Source organism: Vidua macroura, chromosome 7, assembly GCF_024509145.1.
Source record: "Vidua macroura isolate BioBank_ID:100142 chromosome 7, ASM2450914v1, whole genome shotgun sequence".
Taxonomy (NCBI): Eukaryota; Metazoa; Chordata; class Aves; order Passeriformes; family Viduidae; genus Vidua; species Vidua macroura.
This window is the reverse complement of record NC_071577.1, coordinates 28,988,256-29,009,576: the sequence shown is the minus strand read 5'-3', so window position 1 is coordinate 29,009,576 and position 21,321 is coordinate 28,988,256. Positions and strand designations below refer to the sequence as shown.

Genomic DNA, 21,321 nt, shown 5'->3' with positions numbered 1-21,321 from the left:
TCTCAAATGTGACTGGTGAGTGCAGACCATGGTGCACGGTAGGCCAGGAGATTACTTTCAGCCCACCTTTTAACCAGTGAGGATGGTAACAGGAGGAGGAGACTAGACTGAGACCTTACACTACTAAGTAAGGAAGACACCACACACACCCCATGTGCATACACAAATCTTTACTGCACTGGAAGTTCACAGATCACAGCAATTTTGCTGGTGAATGTGTGAACCACAAAATTGCCCTGCCTGGGAGAAAAACACCAATGAACACAGAGCTGGAAGGGTTTGGTTTATGAAACACAAAGTAATGAAGTCAATCACAGAAACCAGATCCTGGAAAAAGTCCAGTTTGGCAACGTAGTCAAAAACCAAACGAAGGAATAGGAAACTACTGCATCCAGTGCAAGACTTTGGCAGGGAGCATAATCTGCTGCTCTTCAGCGCAAGGCACCTTAAGGAATCTTCTGTCTCTCAATTTGTGTCATTTACTCACTGAGTCACCCTGGGAAAGGTCACTCACCCAACATGCTGCACCAGAGTGAGATACCTGAAGCAATATGACATCTGCACAGAAATCAAACCCAGGTCTCTGCTCACCATCCATCCTTATCAGAAATTGTCACATAATTCACCAGAAATGCAAAACCTGCCCTGCAGAGATCAAGTAAGGAAGAAACCAGGTTGACAGAATCCTGAGCTCCAGCAGTACATCAGGACTTGAAGGGAAAGAAGTTACAGCTCACAGAGCTCCTACCTTCTTCACATTTGGCAGAAGTCGTCTCTTAAACAAACAAACAAACAACTCTTTGAAGAGATTCTTATTCTTGTGGTAACAACTCATCCAGGCAGTGACAGGATTCAAACCAGACGTGGCTGAGGGAAGTCTGGAGTCATACCAGGTTTAGATCTTGCATGCCAAGAGAGGTCAAGACATAGCCAAGCCTTGAGCAGACAATCCCAGGACATGGAGGAAGTGGTGTTGGTGGGAGAATGCCTTTCCCTCCGACTCACTAGGCAAGGCCACGTGATGATGCTCTGGTGAGGAATATGAAGCGGTTTTCATTGCTATCCACTAAAGCCCTAAAGTCCAGTGTATTTGTCCTTTGTAAAGATCCTCTGGAACCCTTAAAAGACATGACTTCTAAAATATCTAAGCTGGCTCAATTCCATTTTAGTCTCTTACATTCTGGTCATCTCATGTCCTGGGTGAGGGTTTGAATTTCTCTGACCTAGCCTGAAAAGTGGTTGGGTTATGTGTTTGTGCACAATTTATTTTTCAAAGATGGCTAGAAATGTATTTGACTTTGGAAGTCTACTATTTTGCCAAATGAATAAAGTGGTTTGGGGTCTGCTGACACTGGTTTCATATGACTATTTCTCTGTTTAGAGACCTCTATTGGAAACAATATACAAACATGTTGTAACTATTGAAGCTTCAAAATGTACTGGATAAAACTTTGCAGATACTTCATTGTCCATCAGTTCCTAGCAATACTTCTTACAGAGAATCAGTTGGGCTGGAGGACAAGGAAAAAATAGAAAAATAGAAATCACTTCTATATGATTTCTCTCCTGGGAACCAACTGCAAAATCCTTCTAGCTGGTCTATAGAAAATAGAATTATTCACCCTGACCTGATCCCTGTAATACACCAACTCTCATGCTGTACCTTGATCCCCAAGGGTACAGCATGGGATCAGGGTAAAACAGCAGCAAGGTAAAACAGCAGCAAAGGCCTCATTTCAGAGGCCAGAGAACTGAAAATGTCATTGGCTCCTTGAGAGTAATTTGAAACCAACAGCACCAACACAGCCTGACCTGAGTGGTTATCAGTTACTCAAACACTGGTAACTCCCTGAAGATTTGGTCATCATAGGAAGCAGACATTGGGATATTTTGTCTGCACGGTAACATGGCTGTACTCCTCAAAACTGGCCTATTTGACACCAGTTCTGGGACCTCTGTGATGATGCTGGAGTAACAGCAATGCTGTGTGAAAGTAACCACTGCAGCTCTAGAGTCCCTCTTCATTAAACCTGGACTTATACTTTGGAAAGATCATCTAAAGAATCGTAACTGAAGTCTTTCATGAGAATACCAGCAAATAATCCACTGCTGTAAGAGGTCTGAAGTCAACAGCCAAGTCCATATCAACACAAGAAAAATTACTAATATGAACTAATTTTACAGCACAAATACGCAGGCAGGATTTAGTAAGCATTTCTATTCTGTGGTATCTTCAGAACAGCACTCTCCTCAGGACAGCACGTGACCATTCATTAAAGTTTTTCTGAAGTCAACAGACTTAAACAGGCATTTCTAATTAAGCATACACTTACACATTTTCCTGAATAGGAAGAGGCTTAAAAACATTTCTTTAGCCCAGAGCACTGTCTGTATGACCCTCTGCATTACCAACTCATCTCTTAGATACTTTTCAAGAAGATACTTTTCAAGTATCTTCTACAAATCCTCTCCTTCTTGCTAGTCCTGATTAGATTGATCTTCCTTTAATTTACTGATTTGATGACTGAATGCATTAATTCCTTCACCTCCCTATCAGTCTACACTCTGCTTTCTGTTATCTACAATGCAGTTTTCTCTTGTAAAATATCATACTTCACTTGAGTGAGAATGAAAGACAGCCTATGAAATCAAGTGTTTTATCTCAGAGTAATGACAAACAGTCTTCAAGAATGTGCATGTAAGAACATCACCCTAATGCAGCTGTAAGCTTGAAAATGTCCCCTTTTTAATGTATTAACCACACTCTGGTAGACTTCCTCTACCAGTGGTACTTTGGGATGTGTGGTTACTCTGTGGGATCTTAAGAGGCTTTCAGATGAAGCATTCAATCAGCAGGTACCATGTCCAGCAACTGGTTTGCAAATCAAAAGCCATGTAAGTAGCTCCATAACCAAGCTAGGAAAGTCTTTTTTGAAGGGGCAAGAAAAGGAATAAGACAAATTCTTCTCCAGGATGCTTTCACAGGATCAAAAGGAAAATATCTCAAAAGCCCTTACTGGATTTAAGAACACACATTTATTTCTATGAGAGACTTAAACTCAAAAAGCTGAATGTGACTCCATTTTATACAGCCCCAATATATTTTTTCACTCTTGTCTGACTGTACCCAGGTGCTGTTATAAGTGACTTTGGCTCATGTGTGCAGAGTATGGAGAGGTGTAAGAGAGAGATAAAATTAGTTGTGCAGGAAGAAATACCCCTCCTGCGAAGAGGCTCCACCTGTGCAAAAGAAACACTGGCACACCACTGCAGCCAGAGGAAGGGCAGGAGGCAGGGGTGGAGCCTAATTCTCACATTTAATCTAACAGCATGTGCTCAGCAGCAGGGAAACCATGGTACAGGTCTTTCTGCTGCTCAGGGGGTGAAAAAGGACAGCTCCTACCATGCTCTAAGGCACTCCCCCCTCTGACAAGTATCTGCTTAAAAAAATCATCAAAAGGCTCACATTCTCCTGGTTCACTATCAGCTACCACGATCAATTATATCAAAACCCAACTCCACATACGCCAATAAGGTGAGAGAAGGGAATGCACTAAACTTGCTCTTGAAGTGGAGCCTGGCCAAGTGATACCATCTCAACCTTGAATATGTTTTTTCCACAGCACATCCTCCCATGAGATTTGCCATGTGCATGCTTCTACAACAGAGAGGAGATGGGGCAGAAAACATCCCCATTGATCCTGCGGGAGCTGCATGGCCTGGGCATGCACACTGGACTCCAAGTATGCACAAGCCACCTTATTAACATGTCTGTGATCCTTAACTCCACTCCAGCCACTTCATGATTTTTTAGGTACTTAAATCCTTTACTAGAGATGGCTTTAGTGTCCTGATTTTCAACAGAGGTTGGAGCAGTTTGACCTTAAATAGGATCCAGCTTGTTTGAAAAACCCATTGAGCCTTTGTATTACCAGCACTTGACAAGCCAGCCTAAGAGTCAACACTATTTTGAAACCCACAACACCCACTTTCAAATGCTATTAGCCAGACCTAGTACATTGGGATTTATGATCTGAAATAACACAGGCACTTTTAAAAGTTTGACCCTTGAGAAATGCTCTAAATTTTAGCTGTTAGCTGTCTATTTAATATCAATGGTGAAACATAAAAACAGGAATCAAGAGTCTCCAAGGCAGAAAATTGTGTAAAATCACAAATTCTCAAAATGGTCTGGCATACAGAAGAAAAACATACTTTTGTGGTTTAGTGTCAGAGCCAGGGCTCTCGAAAGCCCGCTAAAACACACGCACTCCCATGGGAGTGATGTGCAGAGCTGAGATTTGCCAGAGGAACAGCACCCAGTTCTGCAGTCTCTTTGGCTTGTGCAGATGTGTCTGCAAGGTGTCAGCTGCACGCAGGGTATCCAGATCCACAGTTCTGCCAAATAGGGTCCTATTCATATTGGTATTTTTCTTTTAACTTTTCCCCCAGCCATCTGGGTGGTCCAAGAATCAGACCCAAAATACCTAGGATCCCTCGAACCACATGTTCTAATCCCAGCAGAATTGACTCAGTCCTTCATCCATCCAGGGTAAATTGACTTCCCTGCTCTTTGCTGCGTGGGGGGAACTTTTGGATGGGATTTGAAAATTTCCGCTCTGTATGGACATTAAAAATCCTGCATTTTTCTTCCAGCCAACATCACAAGCCAGCATTCCTGCCATTAGTTTTTATCTCTCAGCACCCTGTGTAATTTGCTCCCCATGGCCACTGGTAGCTGGGAATCCAGATTAACCAGCACCTGAAAAGTGATGTGCCGCAGGCTTCATTCCACAAGCCAATGGGATGGATGCATTTTGTCCATTTATCTTCACGCATACTGGAAGGATATCAGAGAAACACAGTGAAAATGAGGAGACTGAGTGGATTGATATTTGACTATATGCTGCAGGCTGCAGCCTGGCCAGTTCATTAGAGCAGGGAGGAGGATATGACAACATGCAGCAAATATCTGGAGGGACATGTTACACAAGGAGGTGTGCTAGCAGCAGGAGGGTGAAATTCAGGGAGAGAAAAAAAGGAGGGTGGCCCAGAAAGGTGAACTGCATGGAGAGCTTTAAATACTGAGAAGTGATTTGCTGCAGGATAGAGTAAAAGTTCAACCCAGAGATACAAGACCAGGAGATACAAGGGGGAATCCACAGACCCCTGTGCAGTACAAGAGAAAGTACTACAGAGGAGCAGAACACTGCAACAAGTCTCAGCATCTCTTGTCTTTATGACCGCAAGAAGCTGGTGAGAGGTGAAATACCACCTAGAGAGGTGATTTATTTAGGATTAAGAAAAAGAAGAGGCCAGGAAGGGCAGTGCTCCCCATTTATCTGAGAGAAAACTTGAGAAACAAATTCAGAACATTGGAGTTTAAAAGGGCAGGAAGTTGGCACTGAACATTTATCCATTTTCACAGATGCTGAAAGCAGTGGAGAATGGGCAATCCTATTGAGATAGCTTCTGAAAGACACACACCCTCTGTTTAGACACTTTAGAAAGCAGCAGGAAAAGAAAGTTCAAATAAATTTTTTTCCTAAAGCACAAGCTTAACAGTGGATAAAGTGGAAGCATGAAGTCACTTTTAATCTACTATAAAGTGAGGTAAGCAAAGGGATTATCACTTAAGACTCGCTGACATGAAGCTCTGCAAATGACATTTAAAAGCAATGGTGGATTACAGAGTGACATCATATTAAATGAACACATGCCAGAGGTTTACATAAAAGACCTCAAAGATCATGCTTTTGTTCTCAGTACTAAAACCTCTTAGCCATTTTTAAACTTCTGGAGGTGATTAGGCTAAATTAGAGGTGCAGTTTTTCACAGCACCTTAGCAACTCAGTGGCCCAAATCTTCACTAAGTGCGAATGGGCACAGCCCCATCTGAGCTCACCCAGGCCCCTCACTCCAGCCCGATGTCACAGCATTCAGCAACTGCAGATCCAGCCCACACGTTTCCAAGCCCAATCTGCATTTCACTGCACAGTTTAGTGAGTCTGAAACCACTCCCCTTCAGGTCCCTCTGGACTTCAGGTTTCAGTTATTCCAAGTACTCTGAAGGCTATTTAACTAAACGCACCTGACAAAACTATCCTGAATTTAAAGAACAGCACAGATGTGTAAATCTCTCTCATAATGGAATATGCTTGAACATATTTTAAAAGATTCAAAAGAGAAAGCTGTGGGGGTTTGTATTTCATTGGTTTGGTTTTGGTTTTGTTTGTTTATTTGTCTGTTTGCATTTTAGTTTGGTTTTTTTTGCAGAATAGTTTATAAGATGGGAAAAGCCTACAGAAACATACTAGCCCTGATCAGTGTTTTGGATTACACCTTCCCCATTCTCCAAAGACCTGATCAGCCTGTCCTCCCACTGAGGCCAGATGTTAGGCATGTACCTTCTCAGTTTCTGCACAGGCAGGTAGCGCTGTGTACCTCTTCCCTGGTGCCTGAAAATGGCTACAAGACCAATCTCAGAAGCCAAAGGAGTATTTTTCTTAGTTCTCAAGATATCAAAAGCGTGAGTATTACTCTGACAACATTTTAGAGATGAGGAAAATAAAGCACAGATAGAATTAAAGTAATTTTTCCAGCTCCCAGAACATGACAGTAGAAGCCTAGTATTTCATCTGTGGTCTCCTGGAGATGGAGATCAAGTGACCATCAAGTATTAATCTTGAAACTGACAGTCCCCCAAATCACCTCCTGTAGGTTACCAAAGAGCCACCTCAAAGCAACAGACTCCTGCTAATTACAGATCAGGGAGAGGTTTGAACCAGCCTTCTGGAGGGGATCAGCCCCTGCAAACCATTGAAAACTTACACATTCTGATTTTCTTAAATAAATAAAAGAAGCATGTGGGAAAGAAGGGGACAGAAAAAATTGGATGTGGGAGCCCCCAAACCCGTTTCCCAAATGAGCAATGTATCTATTTGGTGAAAGTCGTAAAACTTTGCAAAACACATAAGAAGGCCTCTCTGAGCAGCTGTTTGCTTTGACTCCGGAGGGAGCTCGCTCTGTCTCCTAAGCAGCACAGTACCATCAATCATGACCTGCCAAAGATTTTCTACTCCAGTAGCAAAGTAAATATGAAAACACAGAGGTTTTATTGGTATGTACGTTCTGTGGCTCAGCCGAGAGGCATCCTTGCTGCAGGAACGACCATCACCAGGGGTCCCATCCTGAACTGCGTGATGGGTCCCAGCTGCAGCCCCGGGGGAGCGGTGCCCCACGGAGGGTAACCCAAGGCGCTCTTTGTGCACGCCTGATAGTGCACAAAGGCAGCTTCAAGAGCACGCGCTGCAAACGGCTCCTCTCCTCCTTGGAGTCAGGAATTCCCCTGGATGTAAGAGATGGCAGAGAGGCCTCAGCAGGGAATGGGGAGTAGCATCAGGTGAGCCCTGGCAAGGTTCAGCTGAAGCATGGTCAGGGCCACAGGGCAGATGGAAAATTTCACTGCAAAACTCTGACACCCCTTCAATGCGTGTACTGGAAGCAAGACCTTCCAAAGGATTCCAATCTGGCAAAATTGATGGGACCTTGTGTGTGTTTTTGTAGAACGGGAACAGCAAAAGGCACATCTGTGACAATAACAAATTCCAACTCTAAACCAAGAGACACTGGTGTTTCTAAAAGCAGTTATAAGATGATGATGATTATTTTTTGTATGGCTAAACAACATATTTTCCCTTAACCCCACTTGGCCTCCCTTGGCTGAATCTCACAAAAAACAACAAAGGAAAGAGAGAACCAGACTGGAACAGATATTAAACATGGAAAATCTTGGGTTTGACATTAAATTTGGCATATTTGTAAACACTTGAGACATAATCTTTTTATGATGAAAAGTTTAACAGTCAACTCCTCTGCCTGTGAATCACCCTGCCTAAACAGCTCAGGAACATTTTAACTGGTCCTGAAAAAGTATTCTGTAATTTTTAACACAGTAAAAAGGAAACAAACTTCAACAGGGAGGGGTAATAAAATCAGATAAAGAAAAAAAGTGTAGGCTGGATATCAGGAAAAATCTGTAATAATATATTAAGATTTCAGGGAAATGGAGGAATATCCTTGATTAAATGAGATAAAATCCCCACCAGAGGGAAAATAAGGGCAACTCCACATTATCATGGAGATGGAGTCATCTCTATGTTTAGGTCTTTGGGACAACGCAATCCTAATGAAAACCGTGGAATTTGTGATTTTCAGGTCAGGGTTTGGGTTTTTTTTTTACTATTTTTATGTGTGGACAGAAGAGAGACAACAATATTTTGTTAATAAATAATGTCAGAACTGCATCCTAAAACATCACCAGGATGTTGGTAGAAAAACAAGGCTGCTTTTGTTTTTTACAGTGCATAATGCCTCATGGGTTTTAACCACAGTTCAGGAGCTACTGTTAAAAAGCTTCTTGCTGGGTCAAGCCTAGGCATGCTGTTTACTAGGGTTAGCCCTGAAGGCTCTTGCATTGGCAGGGACTTTTAAGCTGAGCTAAGGATTTTTTAGTTATTTTTGTTGTGATTTAAAAAATAGTAACAATAAAAAACAGGTAAGCGTGTGATCACCTGCCATATCTGCCAGCAACTTTCCTCTGGAGTCAAGGGCTTGGTCTTGCAAAGCTGATGCTGTCCTCTTAGTTTAAAGCAGAGACCAGGCCCCAGTGGATTAGGTTTTTGTGAAGAAGTTCACTAAAATACAAAATACCCCTTTTGTTAGAAAAGGACCTGTACTAACTTAGGAAGTGAATTTATCTGGTTCAGCTTTGAGCCTGCACACACCTGGCTGATGATTTTCGCTCAAATAGTGCTGACCTACAACCAGCAGCAAAGAGTGGAATTCTGACAAATCAATAAAAGCTGCATGCAGAAAATGCATGTAAGACCCACCACTGCTCTTCCACAGAGCCTGGGCCATCCTGTGCTCTGGAAGAGAGGATCACAGGGAAAAAGAGTACATGGTTCTGTAATTTCATCCTGTATCTCCAGAATAATGCAGAACCACCAAATTTTTTTTTTTTGTCTTTTCTTAGCCTTTGAGTATTGTAGTATTACTCACTGTGAAATGAATGTTATGCTGTGGAAATGTTGGCTTATACCATTTTTACGCACCAATACAATTTCTTTTATTAATTCTGCTCTAGTTCTACATTCCTGAAATAGATTTCATCCCATATTCAGTTTCACTCCATTCTGCATTACATCCTTTACAGTGTCCATTGGACTCCAATCCTGCCTCGTCCTCTATCCTCCATACTACCAGAGGCACACAATCATTGCAATCCAGGACAATCATCTGAATGAGATACTTCATTTTTCTAGACAAGCCAAGCAAGCACCACAATTCTGTCAAGTAGTTGTTAACGCCAAGAAAAAAAGTCCAAATATTAAAGATGTCCAAAAAATTCACTGCCAAACAAGTAAAACCAACAGTGGTTGTACAGAAAATGGGTTGTCCTAGTATCTGGAGAAACACCAAAACAATCTCTACAAGTAGAATTCAAGGAAACCCCAACATAATCTGCTTCTGGACATATATAATAAATCCTCAGTGGTTTAGAAGAAGACTCAAGTCCTGAAAATTATTTGTCATGCTGCTTAACAAGAAAATCACTGAGACACAAGGAATGACAACACTTAGGAGAAATGCAGCAAGTCTTTCAGGCCCATCTTGGCACGAGGGTAATTTTTAACTCAAGTTCTTCACATTCCCATCTGTGTTCCAAAGCAAAGGGTCCCACAGGTGGTTCTGCTCAAGAGAGCCTTGCAGATGAGTTCTCTCCAGTTGAGGTAAAATAATGTATGTTCTCATTAGGCCAAATGCAAACAGTGATGAAGGGGAATGCACTGCCAGGTCACATCAAGCAATCAGGAAACAAACCTTTGACATAATACAGCAGGCAGAAAATAAGACCCCATAGTTAGCAACAAATGAGACTGCACTTAATTTACCGTGCAACGTTCACATAATTAGATAAATTTGGTACTGTCAAGACAGCAGACAGGTAGAATATAGACTTGATGAATTGGGGGCTCTCTATCAGGCACCCATCACATTAATCATAAAGCCAAAACTCAGTGACACAATTTTTCTTCCCAACATTTGCCATAATTTTCTAGAGTGAGAATATGCATATGCCCTTGGGGTTTTTAATGGGTTGTTTACTTTTGAAACAAGAAGGATTGATTTCTGCCCCACCAGGACGGAGTACAAACTTCTAGAAGCTCATCCGTGCCCACAGAGTATTGAACAAGGCTGCCGGGAATGCCGTAATTCAGTTTGATTTCACTGGACAACAGCCCGAATGGACTGGTGGCATAAATTGTCCAGTGTTTTGGACAAGAGCCATGTAATCACTAAGTATGTTCTAGCCCAGGTCTACCACCATGTCTGGATGAATTCACTCTGGACATCCTCCAGTGAGGAGGTTGAGTGCTACGTTGTGACCTCCAGAGCAGAGACTGAAGGAGAGAGAAGAAAGACAAAAGAGATGTAGAATAAAAAACAAGAGGAGTAAAGAGCAAGACATGATTTTAAGATGTTGGCAGATAAAATTTGAAGAGGAAAAATGACTGAGACCACAGCTGCAGAGAATTTTCCCAATGTGGTTGTGCCATAGCACAGGGTACTTCTTGACAAACAGCCAAACGGAAGTGGCATTCCCTTGACCCTAAAAAATTGTCACAGCCAAGAAGCACTTGGCTGCTCAGCTTTGGAGCTTCTCTGGCCACAAAGGCACTTTTCAATGCAGTGCCCAGGTAGCTTCAAAGAGGAGTATATTTCCTCTTTAAGACCCACAACCAAGTTTTCTCTCCCGTACATTGCAAGTTAGTTTTGCGAGAGGAGCTGCTGGGAAGGAGAGGAATCCCAAAGAAAAAATGCAACAGGTATCTGCCAACAACTCTACCCAAATACTAAGCAGGACATGCTTGGTCCACTGATAGACAAATGTGGTAACTGCTAACACAGCAGATTATTAATATTGGTGCGGATGAACTGAAACCTGATCTGCCAAGGCTGTACACTTGGCCAAGGTCGATCAGCTGGACAACGCCAATATAAAAAAATACTGGGGTTACTGGGCATATGATTCATAGGTATGTAGCATCAGTGGCAAGCTCTCAGTTGCATTTTGTAGAAGACCTTGCCTCATGACCCCACCACAGAAACTGCTGTGGAGCCCCAGGATATATGCAGTGCCCCCAGACCTCCTTGTGAGGATTGAAGGGGAGCACTGAGTGGGGCACACAAATAACCTGTGACAAACATCAGAGCACCCTCCAGCCTCTCTTCTAACCACTGTTAGAGTATTTCCCTCTGTTTTGAGTGTCTCCCTCTTCCCTACGTGCTTTATTAACCAGAGCTCTGGCTTATTAACTATCTCCCAGCAAGTTATTATTCTGTCTTTTTTTCTACAATTTTTGCATGAAAGACCAGAACTATTTCATGCAGCCTCCCTAATCCCCCCCCCCGCCCCCCCCCCAGTTCCCACGTTATCAACCTGCTTTGTCCTTTCCCCTTTGCACACAGCATGGAAGAAGCTGCTCTGCCCCTTTAAACATCCACTCAAATTGACTGTCAGCCTAAAAGACAATGACTTGTCTTCTGGTAGGATCCGGGGGAATGCCCTATCATTTATTTCTTTGCAGTATTTTGGAAGCAGAATGAAGCTGTGGTAGCTGTGGGGCTCCACAGATGTGGCTGCTGCTATCTGCATGACTTGCTTCCCAGGGTCTGCTCCCCTGCTCACACCTATCCAGAAGCAGCACAGCTCCACAAACAGCCCCTGCAAATCTGGGTGAGCACAGCCCCTGGCCAGACAGCGAGGCTGCAACAGGACTCCAGGGGATCAAATGGGAGTTTTTTAAGTGACGAGCCCTAGCTGCTCTTTCCTTGTTCTTGCAAAATTATTCTGGCCCTCAGTTTTTCCTCTACACTGAGTGAGTGCTCTGGGACCTGTCCCTCAACTGATGTCTGAGCCCTGTGCTACAGCTGCAGGTTGAAGGACTTTGGGATAAGCCGTGGGACCACCAAGCCCATCACACTGCTCCTCACCTCTCATGGGAAAGGTGTATGTCAGGGATTGGAAGAAACACTTCCAGCCTCACCATCACTAGAACCCCTGCTCACATTCCTGCTGGCTCCATTTTCCTTGCCCTGATCAAACCTTACAGGAGGTGAAAACAGATCCCTCTGTAAACATCTCCTTCAAGACATCATGAATTACTGAGCTGTCATATCCTGGATGAGGAGATTAGCCACGAACGCCCCTCTCACGGTGTAGCCCCTGACCAGTCTGTGTGCTGACTGCCCATAGCTGCCTCAGGGAGAGGAAGCTTTCATGAGAAGGTCACCACGAAAACCCAGAGTCCTACCCCTCCAGGGCGGACATGGACACCCCCATGAGTACCTGACTTAATAGTACTTTTAGAAAATGCTACCAGCCCATTCGGGCTGTTGTCCAGTGAAATCAAACTGAATTACGGCATTCCTGGCAGCCTTTTGCCACCATCCCCACAACTGGCAGGCAGGGAGGAATGGTACACAAGGTCTCCAAAGAGAGGGAGCAGTGCTGGGTCTTTGCCAAGATGGCGACAGAAACGACCCCGGCAAGGCATGATGTGAGAAACACGGCGGGTGCAAAAACACAAGTCAAGCCTGTTCCCGGGACCTGAGCTGGATAATGACAAAGAAGCCCTATACTCCCATCCTGCTGCTATAGGGCACTTCTACCGGCTTAACAGAGCTGTAAAGCCCTCCTACCAAGCAGGTCAGTATTGTCACTGGACAGGGACAATGATAAGGAGGGTGGCCAGTAGGGCCAGCTTGCCAGAAGGGCAGTGAGTCCCAGGGACTTTAGCAGTGGGGTTTGGAATATTGCAGGTGGCTGACATTTTAGCAAGGTACAGGAGTGGAGGTGTAAGACTTACCCGTGGATAGCGTGGATAGAGTGAGGTTCATAATGGTATCGTCCTTCCTGGTGGCGCATGTCAATTGGCAAAGGAGCGTGGAAGGCTGGAAAAATGTGCTGCGGCACTGTTATGGGGAATAGAAGAAAAAAAAAAAAAGGACTTCAAAAACTTTTCCTTCCCTTTTAAAACAATTTCAAAGGCACTAAATCTCCATGAATTTCAGAGCAAGAGCAGTGCAAGACAAGGGGTCTTCATGATATCAGCGCTATCATACACCAGAGAAGTGGAATGAATAAATAATCAAAGTCATGCGGAAAAATCCTACATCTTCGACATAAAAGATCTCCAACAGGGTTTTTGACAAAGACAAGCAGCTAAGCGCTCTTTGAACTTGAGGAGATTATAGCAAGCACCAAGGAAAACTAGACTTGCAACGCAAATCAGACTCAACAGAGCCTGGTGGGATCCAGACCCGCATCGTCCCTCAAGCCTGGAGTGGCAGCAAACACTGTTCCTGAAGGTCTGTACACATAAGTTGGAAATATTTACCTAAAAATATAACAGCAAGAGCAGTGCTAAAGCAGAGTGTCTAGGCAGTCAGAAGACGCTCAGAAGTGCCTACTGCCAGGTTCTGAGAGAGGAGCTCAAATTGCTCTCACTTGTAATCACTTGAGGCCCTATTTTTTATTCATTTGAGAAGCTTGTTTCATCTTTGATGGAAAGATAAAGTGGTCTCAAAAGGCAGCGAACACCTACATTGACTTATTAAATCTACAGGTTTTAATATTTATTATTGACCCCAAAAGTTAACGGTGAGAATATTTGAGTGAGTTGAGCTGATGGAAAATTCATCAGGTTTTTTCTTCTCACCACCCCCATCAATGCTGCCTGGCCGCCTGGGCCTTTCCTGCTAAAATTACAGAAGCTAAAGAAATAGAATTAGCAGACCCTCAATAGCGATACCGCACAACCGCAATAGCGATCCCGTACAATCACCCCTGCCAGGGCTCCGCGCATCTGTAAAGATGCCCCTTTCTATATCTGTGGCAGCGACCAGCTTAAAGATAAAAGGCTGGTCTTACTCTGCCTTTACAAACAGTCAGAAGTTCTTCATTACAGATTACTTAATATTGTTGCAGGTTTTACCATTCTTTCTCTGGATTCTTGGCCTTTCTGTCTACCTGGAGACCAAAAATAAAACAAACCCAACCTCCTAAGTGAGCAATTCAAAATCCAGCTTGTGCTCGGTATTTCACTGTAACTTGCCTCTGTGACAGGTACCATCTCTCTGGAGACTGGGGAAGCACCATCCAAAACCAAAGTGTCAAGGCTTGGGCCAAGTCTCTTGCTGTCGCTCAGCAAACTTCAGAAATGCCAAACTCTTTTTCTACGAAAGACTTAAAATTCAGCCTTTTGCATCTGTGACTCCAGCTGCACCAGAGCTACGCCGACTCTGTCCGGTGGGGCTGCGCTCCGCTTGGGTCCGTCGCGCAAAGCCTGCGTGTAATCCTCATATACGTCTTTCGCGGCATATCAGCAAGAGGATCTGCGGCTCCTACTCCCATTGCAACGCTCAATCCCTGAGCACAGCGCGGCACAGGCGCGTCAGCCAGGCTGCTGGGAGAGGTGAGAGACTACACAAAAACAACCCTCCTGCCAACTCTGCTGAAAGGCGTTAAGCTAAGGTAGTCGGGGTGGAAAGTATTTAAGGCTCTGCAGCAGACTTGCTCTCCCTGCTCCAGCAAAGGGCTGGCACCTCACACTACCTGATACACTGGGAGCATTTTTGCAGCTCGCCTAATGTCAGGACACAGTAGAGTAACTGTTAACCACCTCCCCCGCTTCTGCCCCCCTCCCCTCCTCTCCCAAAAACAGCTCAGGGAGAGAATGAACGTGGATCCTTCAGGATTTGCTTTTGCAGGAGGAAGATTCACTCTTTAACTGTCCTGGGGAGGGACAATCTGTTACGTAAGGACACTTGTAGGGAGTCTTCATTTTAAGAGGCAAACAGTGTTTTTCCAGATCAAAAATACACCAGAGTTTAGCTGTCACACCCCATCCCCTGCTCACACAGCACAGTAAAGCCACTGGTCTCCCCAAACCATGCCCAGCTCTAACTCTAACCTAGGCTGGCAGACACCTACAGCTGCTGTCCTCCTCCCTCCTCACTGCTGTTCCCTGGCCACAGCTGCCGCCACAACCTACGCCTGCTGTGGGGACCACAGGGAGTTGAGCTTTTACATCATCACATACAAAGCATGGTAACAAAATCAACTGTCCTTGCACAGACATCCAGTGGCAAACAACACAAACACCTCTTCCAGCCTGAGCCCCTAGGCTGGGCTTCCTGCAGGGCTCACCCCACATTTATACCGTACAAATAAACCAAAAGGAGTAAGAAAACTTCTGTTGTCCTGGGATCAACCCAAAGTGCTGCTGGTGGCATCCCTATAGGTGAGGATTAGCAACCTGCCAAAATAGTGTGGTCACTCTGCCTCTAATGGACAGGTCGAGTTACTCCCCAGAGTGCAGGAAAGTGAGAGCTGACCTGGGCTGAAACTGTATTGGCCATCGCAGCTGAGTTTTAATGATGTGGAGTCGCCCTAATTCTTTGGCCTGTCCCCTAGGGCAATTTAATTTAATAATAATGATAAAACTACTAAAACCAGGTCAAACTGAATATCTTAAAAGCCAGGCCAGCTGTGTTTTATTTTGTACCTATGCATTTCTACATGACTGATTGCTGAGATAATACTGGAAATTTCTGTGCTAAAAGAGTCTCTCCTTGTCACTCAGGAGAGCTGGGAAATAGAAAACATGGGCTGTTTGCTGCCTGGCCTCCTTTCCTAGCTATCTGTTGGTATAAAATTGACATCTGAAGAGAATTTCTCCCTCCTCACACCTCTGATTATTAATGGGAGAAAAATTTCCATGAACTTCCTCCTTCCCACTGCACTCTTGGTTTGTTTTTAGCATTTCAACCTATTTGGCCCATGGGAAGCTCAGCAACGCCTCTGCCTTTGGTATCTGTTTCACACCCCGAATTCTAACCCCATCATGTGCTCTGAGCTTTGCTGCCACTAAGGGCAAGGGCAAGGGTTGGTTTTTTTGACATCCCTTTGCAACATTCCCCTTCATGACTTCCCCTCTGCTTCCCTGCCTGGGAGCACCAGCCAAGCCTATGGGGCCCCAGTGGCTGGTGCTGCTCATTTTTATTCTCTTCCAGGTGCTTGGTCAGAAATAATGAATGGTTTTATAGGCAATCAACTACCAATTCATAAACGTCAGCCTGGCTCTGCTTCTTGTTCCCACCCCTCCAGAAGAGGACTGTGAGCTGGCAGCAGGACAGCAACACATGCTGTTAACAAAGATGGATGTTTTACACATAGGAGTTAAAAAGACAATTATATTCAATTACCTCAAGTAAGTTACGGTGATGTATTCCTGAATAGCCACGGGAAGGGCAATATGATGATTAGGGCAATGAATTTGCCAACTTTAATCTAATCAAGGCAATCTTTTGTTTAGCATTATCTGCTTTGCAGTGGCAGAGGATTTACCAAACCCAAGCAATCTTTGTAGATTTAACCCCAAAGCTGCCCAATTAGAGCTAATGATGATTGCTTTACACAAGAGGGAGGGAGATTTTAGTAGGAGGCCTGGGGAAAGCTTTTCCCCAGGAAAAGGTTGTACCAAGCCATGCAATACAATACTCTGAGGTGCAAAGACATGACATGGCACCTCCAAAAGTCCCCAAGCACTGGAACCACAGATAAACATTTTCTCTGGTTCCTGCTGAAGGAAGAGAAAGCCAAAGAACACATCAGAAGCAGCACCCAAGGGGCAGGGACAATGAGAGAACAGCGTGTTTTGCACAGAAACGACACAGTTCTACACCAAGTTGGTGAAGCAGGGCGGCAGAGCACAAGGCACGCTCAGGAGGCTCCACCTTCCACCCCACTGGGGCTCCTGCTGGAATGTGTCTGCTCCGCCGTGCCATTCGGTAAGAGGGAAGACGCTGCTACCTGTCCCCACTTGTCAGAGCCGATTTTCTGGCCAAGGTTTATGAGCAAGACACAGACCTCCCACTGCTGTGTTCTCATCCTTGTCTATTCAAAGGCCAGCCAACACTCTGGCTTCAAAGAGAAAAGATAGGAGGCAGAAATGCAGGCTTAAAGGGGATGTCCGTTTGCTGAAAATCCCAGGAATCAGGGAGGGAGGCATCAGAAACAGCCCTTATTTGAGGATGATGCAGGCTTTTGATTATCTGTACAGATAAGTCTGTGCTTCAAGAGAAACAAGACTGCCTGTATGGGTTTGCATAGCGAGCAAAGGAGCTGTTTTGACATCACTCATATAGCAGCACCTTTTTTGAGCTCAAAAGTGAGAATTAGCAAGGGTCTAGCAAGCTTTTTCTATTCCAAATGCTTCATCTTACACAAGTTTGTTGAAAAGAGGAAAAAAAAATAGAAGAAAAGAAATCAGACACCATGGTCCTGAAGTGGGTTTCATTTGCAATTTGCTTTGACAAAAAGAATTCAGAAAGCCCTTGGGAAAGGACTTAAAGAAGTTGCCACTTGCAACTGCAGGGCTGCAGCCAAGACTGGCTGGGAAGAGACCCTGAGAAGCCACACACACACACCCTTGGTACCACACAGAATGTACTGGGTTCCCTCTGCTTTATCTGAAGCACATGTGAGTTGTGCAAGCCACCATATGGGCTAAAAAATATACAGCTTTCCTATGGGTGTCCAACAGTCTCCTGGGGGAACAAGCAGTCCAGCCTGTACGTAGGCTTCTTTGCCATCAGAAATAGTGCACAAATATTTTGCAATCAACAGTGAAAGTCATTTGTTGAGGAAAATGTAAAATATCATTGGATAATTCAGTACCTGTTGTGCTTTTCTCAACAAATTTGCAAAAAAGAACCTATAAAAACTGATACCTTATAAAAGAGGAAACACAAATTCTCATTTCTTGTGATGCCTTTTGGTTTGATTTCCTATGGAATCAATGATGCATGGGACACAGCTTTCATAAAGGGATCACAAGATCCCTTGCAAAGACTAACAAAGCTTCACCTCTCTTTAGCAAGGGAAGAAAACATGCATTTAAAAAACAGTCCTGTTTTTTAACTCAAGAGGGGCTGAAGCAGGCCATATAAAATAACTTGCACAAGTCTACACAGTCAAACAAGAGCAGGATACCAATGAACCTCAATCACAGCAAGCAGAAACTGCAACTTTATCAACTTTATCTCTAAAAAGCTTCAGAGCCCTGGGGTACTGGATTGTTTTGTGTTAGCAGGCAAAACACTTTTCCAGACACCAGCTCACACTCTCCTGTCACTGCAGTGTCATTAGCAGCTGTGCACAAGCAACTGACAGAAAAAATGGGAAAGGGATATCCCAGAGGATGCTAGTGAGATTTCACCAGTACTTCAACAGGTGAACTGAGCTGTGCTGTCAGAGGCCAAGTCCCTCTTACCGGGGAAGGTGGGACGCCACCAGGTGTGTGTGACACAGCAGCTTACAACAACTTTTGCTTTTTTTTTTTTCCCAGGTCCAGCTTCTATGAAAAAGATAATAGTAAAACAATGGATATCTGCAAAGGCCCTTCTTGCTGCCCACATTTGCTCCCAGATGTCCAAATCTTACTCTCTTTCTCAAGAATAAGGTTAAGGTACAACAAACATTAAGTGTTCTTCACTCAGTAATCTCCCAGGGAAGCCCAAAGCATCAAGTAAGAAAGAAATCTTAGGCAGCATTTGTTTTTCATGTTACACATTTTAGCATCCCAATTTTACTCATCCACGGTATATATTTAAAGAGATGTATCTCAGCATCCAACAAGCACAGTGGCTGTGAAACAGCAAAGACAGGCTCGTGCTTTGTTCCCTAGCTTTCCTGCGGTCATTTTCCTCACATCAGAGCTCTCCTAGAGTTGGTGAGTTCTGAGCATCCCTGGACAGTCAGTGTGCAAGCAGGGGAGGCAAACCCGGCCTCGAGCAACTGAATCTGTGTGTGGCTACTTGACTGCCTTTGATAGTCCCTCCTGGGCGTTTCACTGTTGTATTTGGATGGCCGCCCCTCTGGCAAAGCGCTGCAGGACTGTAGGTGTCGGCAAGGGAGATGTTTTTGTGTTTGTGTGACGTCCCCAGAATAATGATCTAGCTGTTTAAGTGAGCTGAGCGAATGAATGAGCACAAGAAAAACATCTTCACTGAAAGCGCAGCCAAAGTTAATGCACCATTAATAATGGTCTGGGTGAATTATTGGAAGGGATAATAGGCCTGGGGTCAGGGAAGGTCTGAGACAAAGAACAGGGAAAATTGGGTCACAGAAACATGACAGAGCAGATCACGCTGATGCGTCCGTGGGATTCTCCTCGGATGAAGTCATATACCACCATGCAGAATATTAAGGGCTTTGCAGGGACAGCCATTCCCAGAACCACCGCTCAGATCAATATGGGAAGGAGCAGGGACAGACACATAAGGCTACAGTGGCTGCCTCTTAGTCCCCCTTTGAGAGATGGATTTTAATGCTGTTTAGCTACTTTGCAAAATACACCATGTGCCTACCTCAAAAAGGGATACTTATGCAATGGCTAATTACACCAATCTGAGAATTTTCTAAGCACAGAGAGGTGTCTGGGCAAGTGTGTCCCTTCCCTGAATGGCAGCACCATGCATTTCACAAAAAACAGGTGCTTCAGCAGCTCTGTTTTTCTGTCTCCAAATCGTGGAAGGAGCTGCAGCCCCTACTCCTGCCCCATCAGCTGCCTGTCTTCACAACACTAAATTACTGACTAACCTTGCTTTGTCAGAATTTCCCTTCTTTAAAATAGAGATAATAATACCTCCCTACCTCAGAGGTTTGGTTAATGTTTATACAGCTCTTTAAAAATGATGTGGTAATTAAGTGCTCAGTGTTATTATATCAACGTCTATAATGATTCCAGCAGACAGCCCTATAAACAGGGCTGCACCATGCCTACTTTCCTTTTGTTTGGCTTGTTAGCATTTAGTTTGGTTTTCATACAGTATACTTCAATTATTACTGGTTAATTATTCTGTTGTTTTATTACCTGCTCAATGGCTTTGACAAAAATAAAAGAGGAACTACACAAGAAGAATAGAAAATATTCATTTTGGCCCACTGGGAACATTACAGCAAGGGGAAGCAGGAGGCAGGCCCCCACCAGCTCACCTGGGGAGACCTCTTTCCTGCCCCAGGCACTACAGACCACTTTGAAATACATCCAGCCAGCTGTTGCCACCCAAAGGGATGCAGAACAAGTTTTCTCTTCTTATAACAAAACTAATGGAGAAAGATGTGTGTAGCCTGATTTACAAAACCGTATTTTTCAGACAATGCATGTCAGGATGTTGGAGAAAACAACATGCTTAGTTTAACAGCAGGTTGGGTACAGCATCCCATCCAGATAAGAAATAAAGATCACACAAATAACTTCTGTTGGGCAAACAGCTCAAGTAATGGTAAATGCCCTGTAGGAGAGTTGGAAGGAGAAGGGGCCTTGCTGGGATGCAGATATGTGAAAAGTAAACAAGAAATAATAAAAACCATGTTGCCCTTTAGCTGTAAAATCTCAAAATGCCTTGAAAAGCATTATTTTACTGACATCTCAAAGCACCTGCAGGACAGAGTCTTCACACTCGGAGAAGTACTTCACACTCAGAGGAGTTGGGGTGCAGTGAGGAGCAGAGGATAAGTCCTGTCTGACTGCATGAACCTCACTACCACAGACAGACCTGGGAGCCACTGGGTTCCCTGCTCAGCTCCCTGCAGGGACACAGACTTCGCGTGCATGTGTGGACTTACTTGATACAGAATAAAGCCCATTCCTGGGGTTACCTGCATAAAAAATGCCATTATGGAATCCATGAAAGATAGCCAACATCTCCCTCAGACACTGCAAATGGCAGGATGCCCCTCTCCGTCATCCCAATCATAATAACCATCCATCCTCTTGGGGATGGCCCAGAGGAGCTTACCCTCTTACAAAGTTTATTCTACTGCTTCAGCTCAGGTGGAAGAGCAATGGGGTCCTGCAATCCCTGCTGAGCCGCGGGCGGTGTCCGACAGCCAGGCAGGCAGGCGGCTGCCGAGCGAGCTGGCTCTTGCAGCTGCGATGGGGCAAGATTAGATCAGCGAGCTCCCCCCGCAGTCCCGTGGCCAACTCGAGGCAACACTGAAGGAATTTGCCCATAAATTTCCTCTCCACCCCAAGAAGAAGACAGCGCACTTAAATGAACTCGGGCCCTAACAGAAGTAGGATATTCTTGTTCAGCTCAATGTCTAACCCATCCTGAAGTTCCTGGCAGCTCCACTCAGCTCTCTCCCATGCACTGCCTGACCTTTGATAAGGGCATTAAAACTGT

At 44.4% G+C, this 21,321-nt stretch overlaps 1 protein-coding gene across 1 annotated transcript in view; it reads right to left on the bottom strand.

The window, feature by feature from the left end:
- Window positions 1–21,321, bottom strand: part of GLI2 (GLI family zinc finger 2) — a 188,539-nt gene that overhangs the window by 54,094 nt on the left and 113,124 nt on the right. The window contains exon 3 of the mRNA XM_053982750.1: window positions 12,936–13,041. Within this exon, the coding sequence (XP_053838725.1) occupies window positions 12,936–13,041 (106 nt within the window). The remainder of the gene's footprint in view (window positions 1–12,935; window positions 13,042–21,321) is intronic.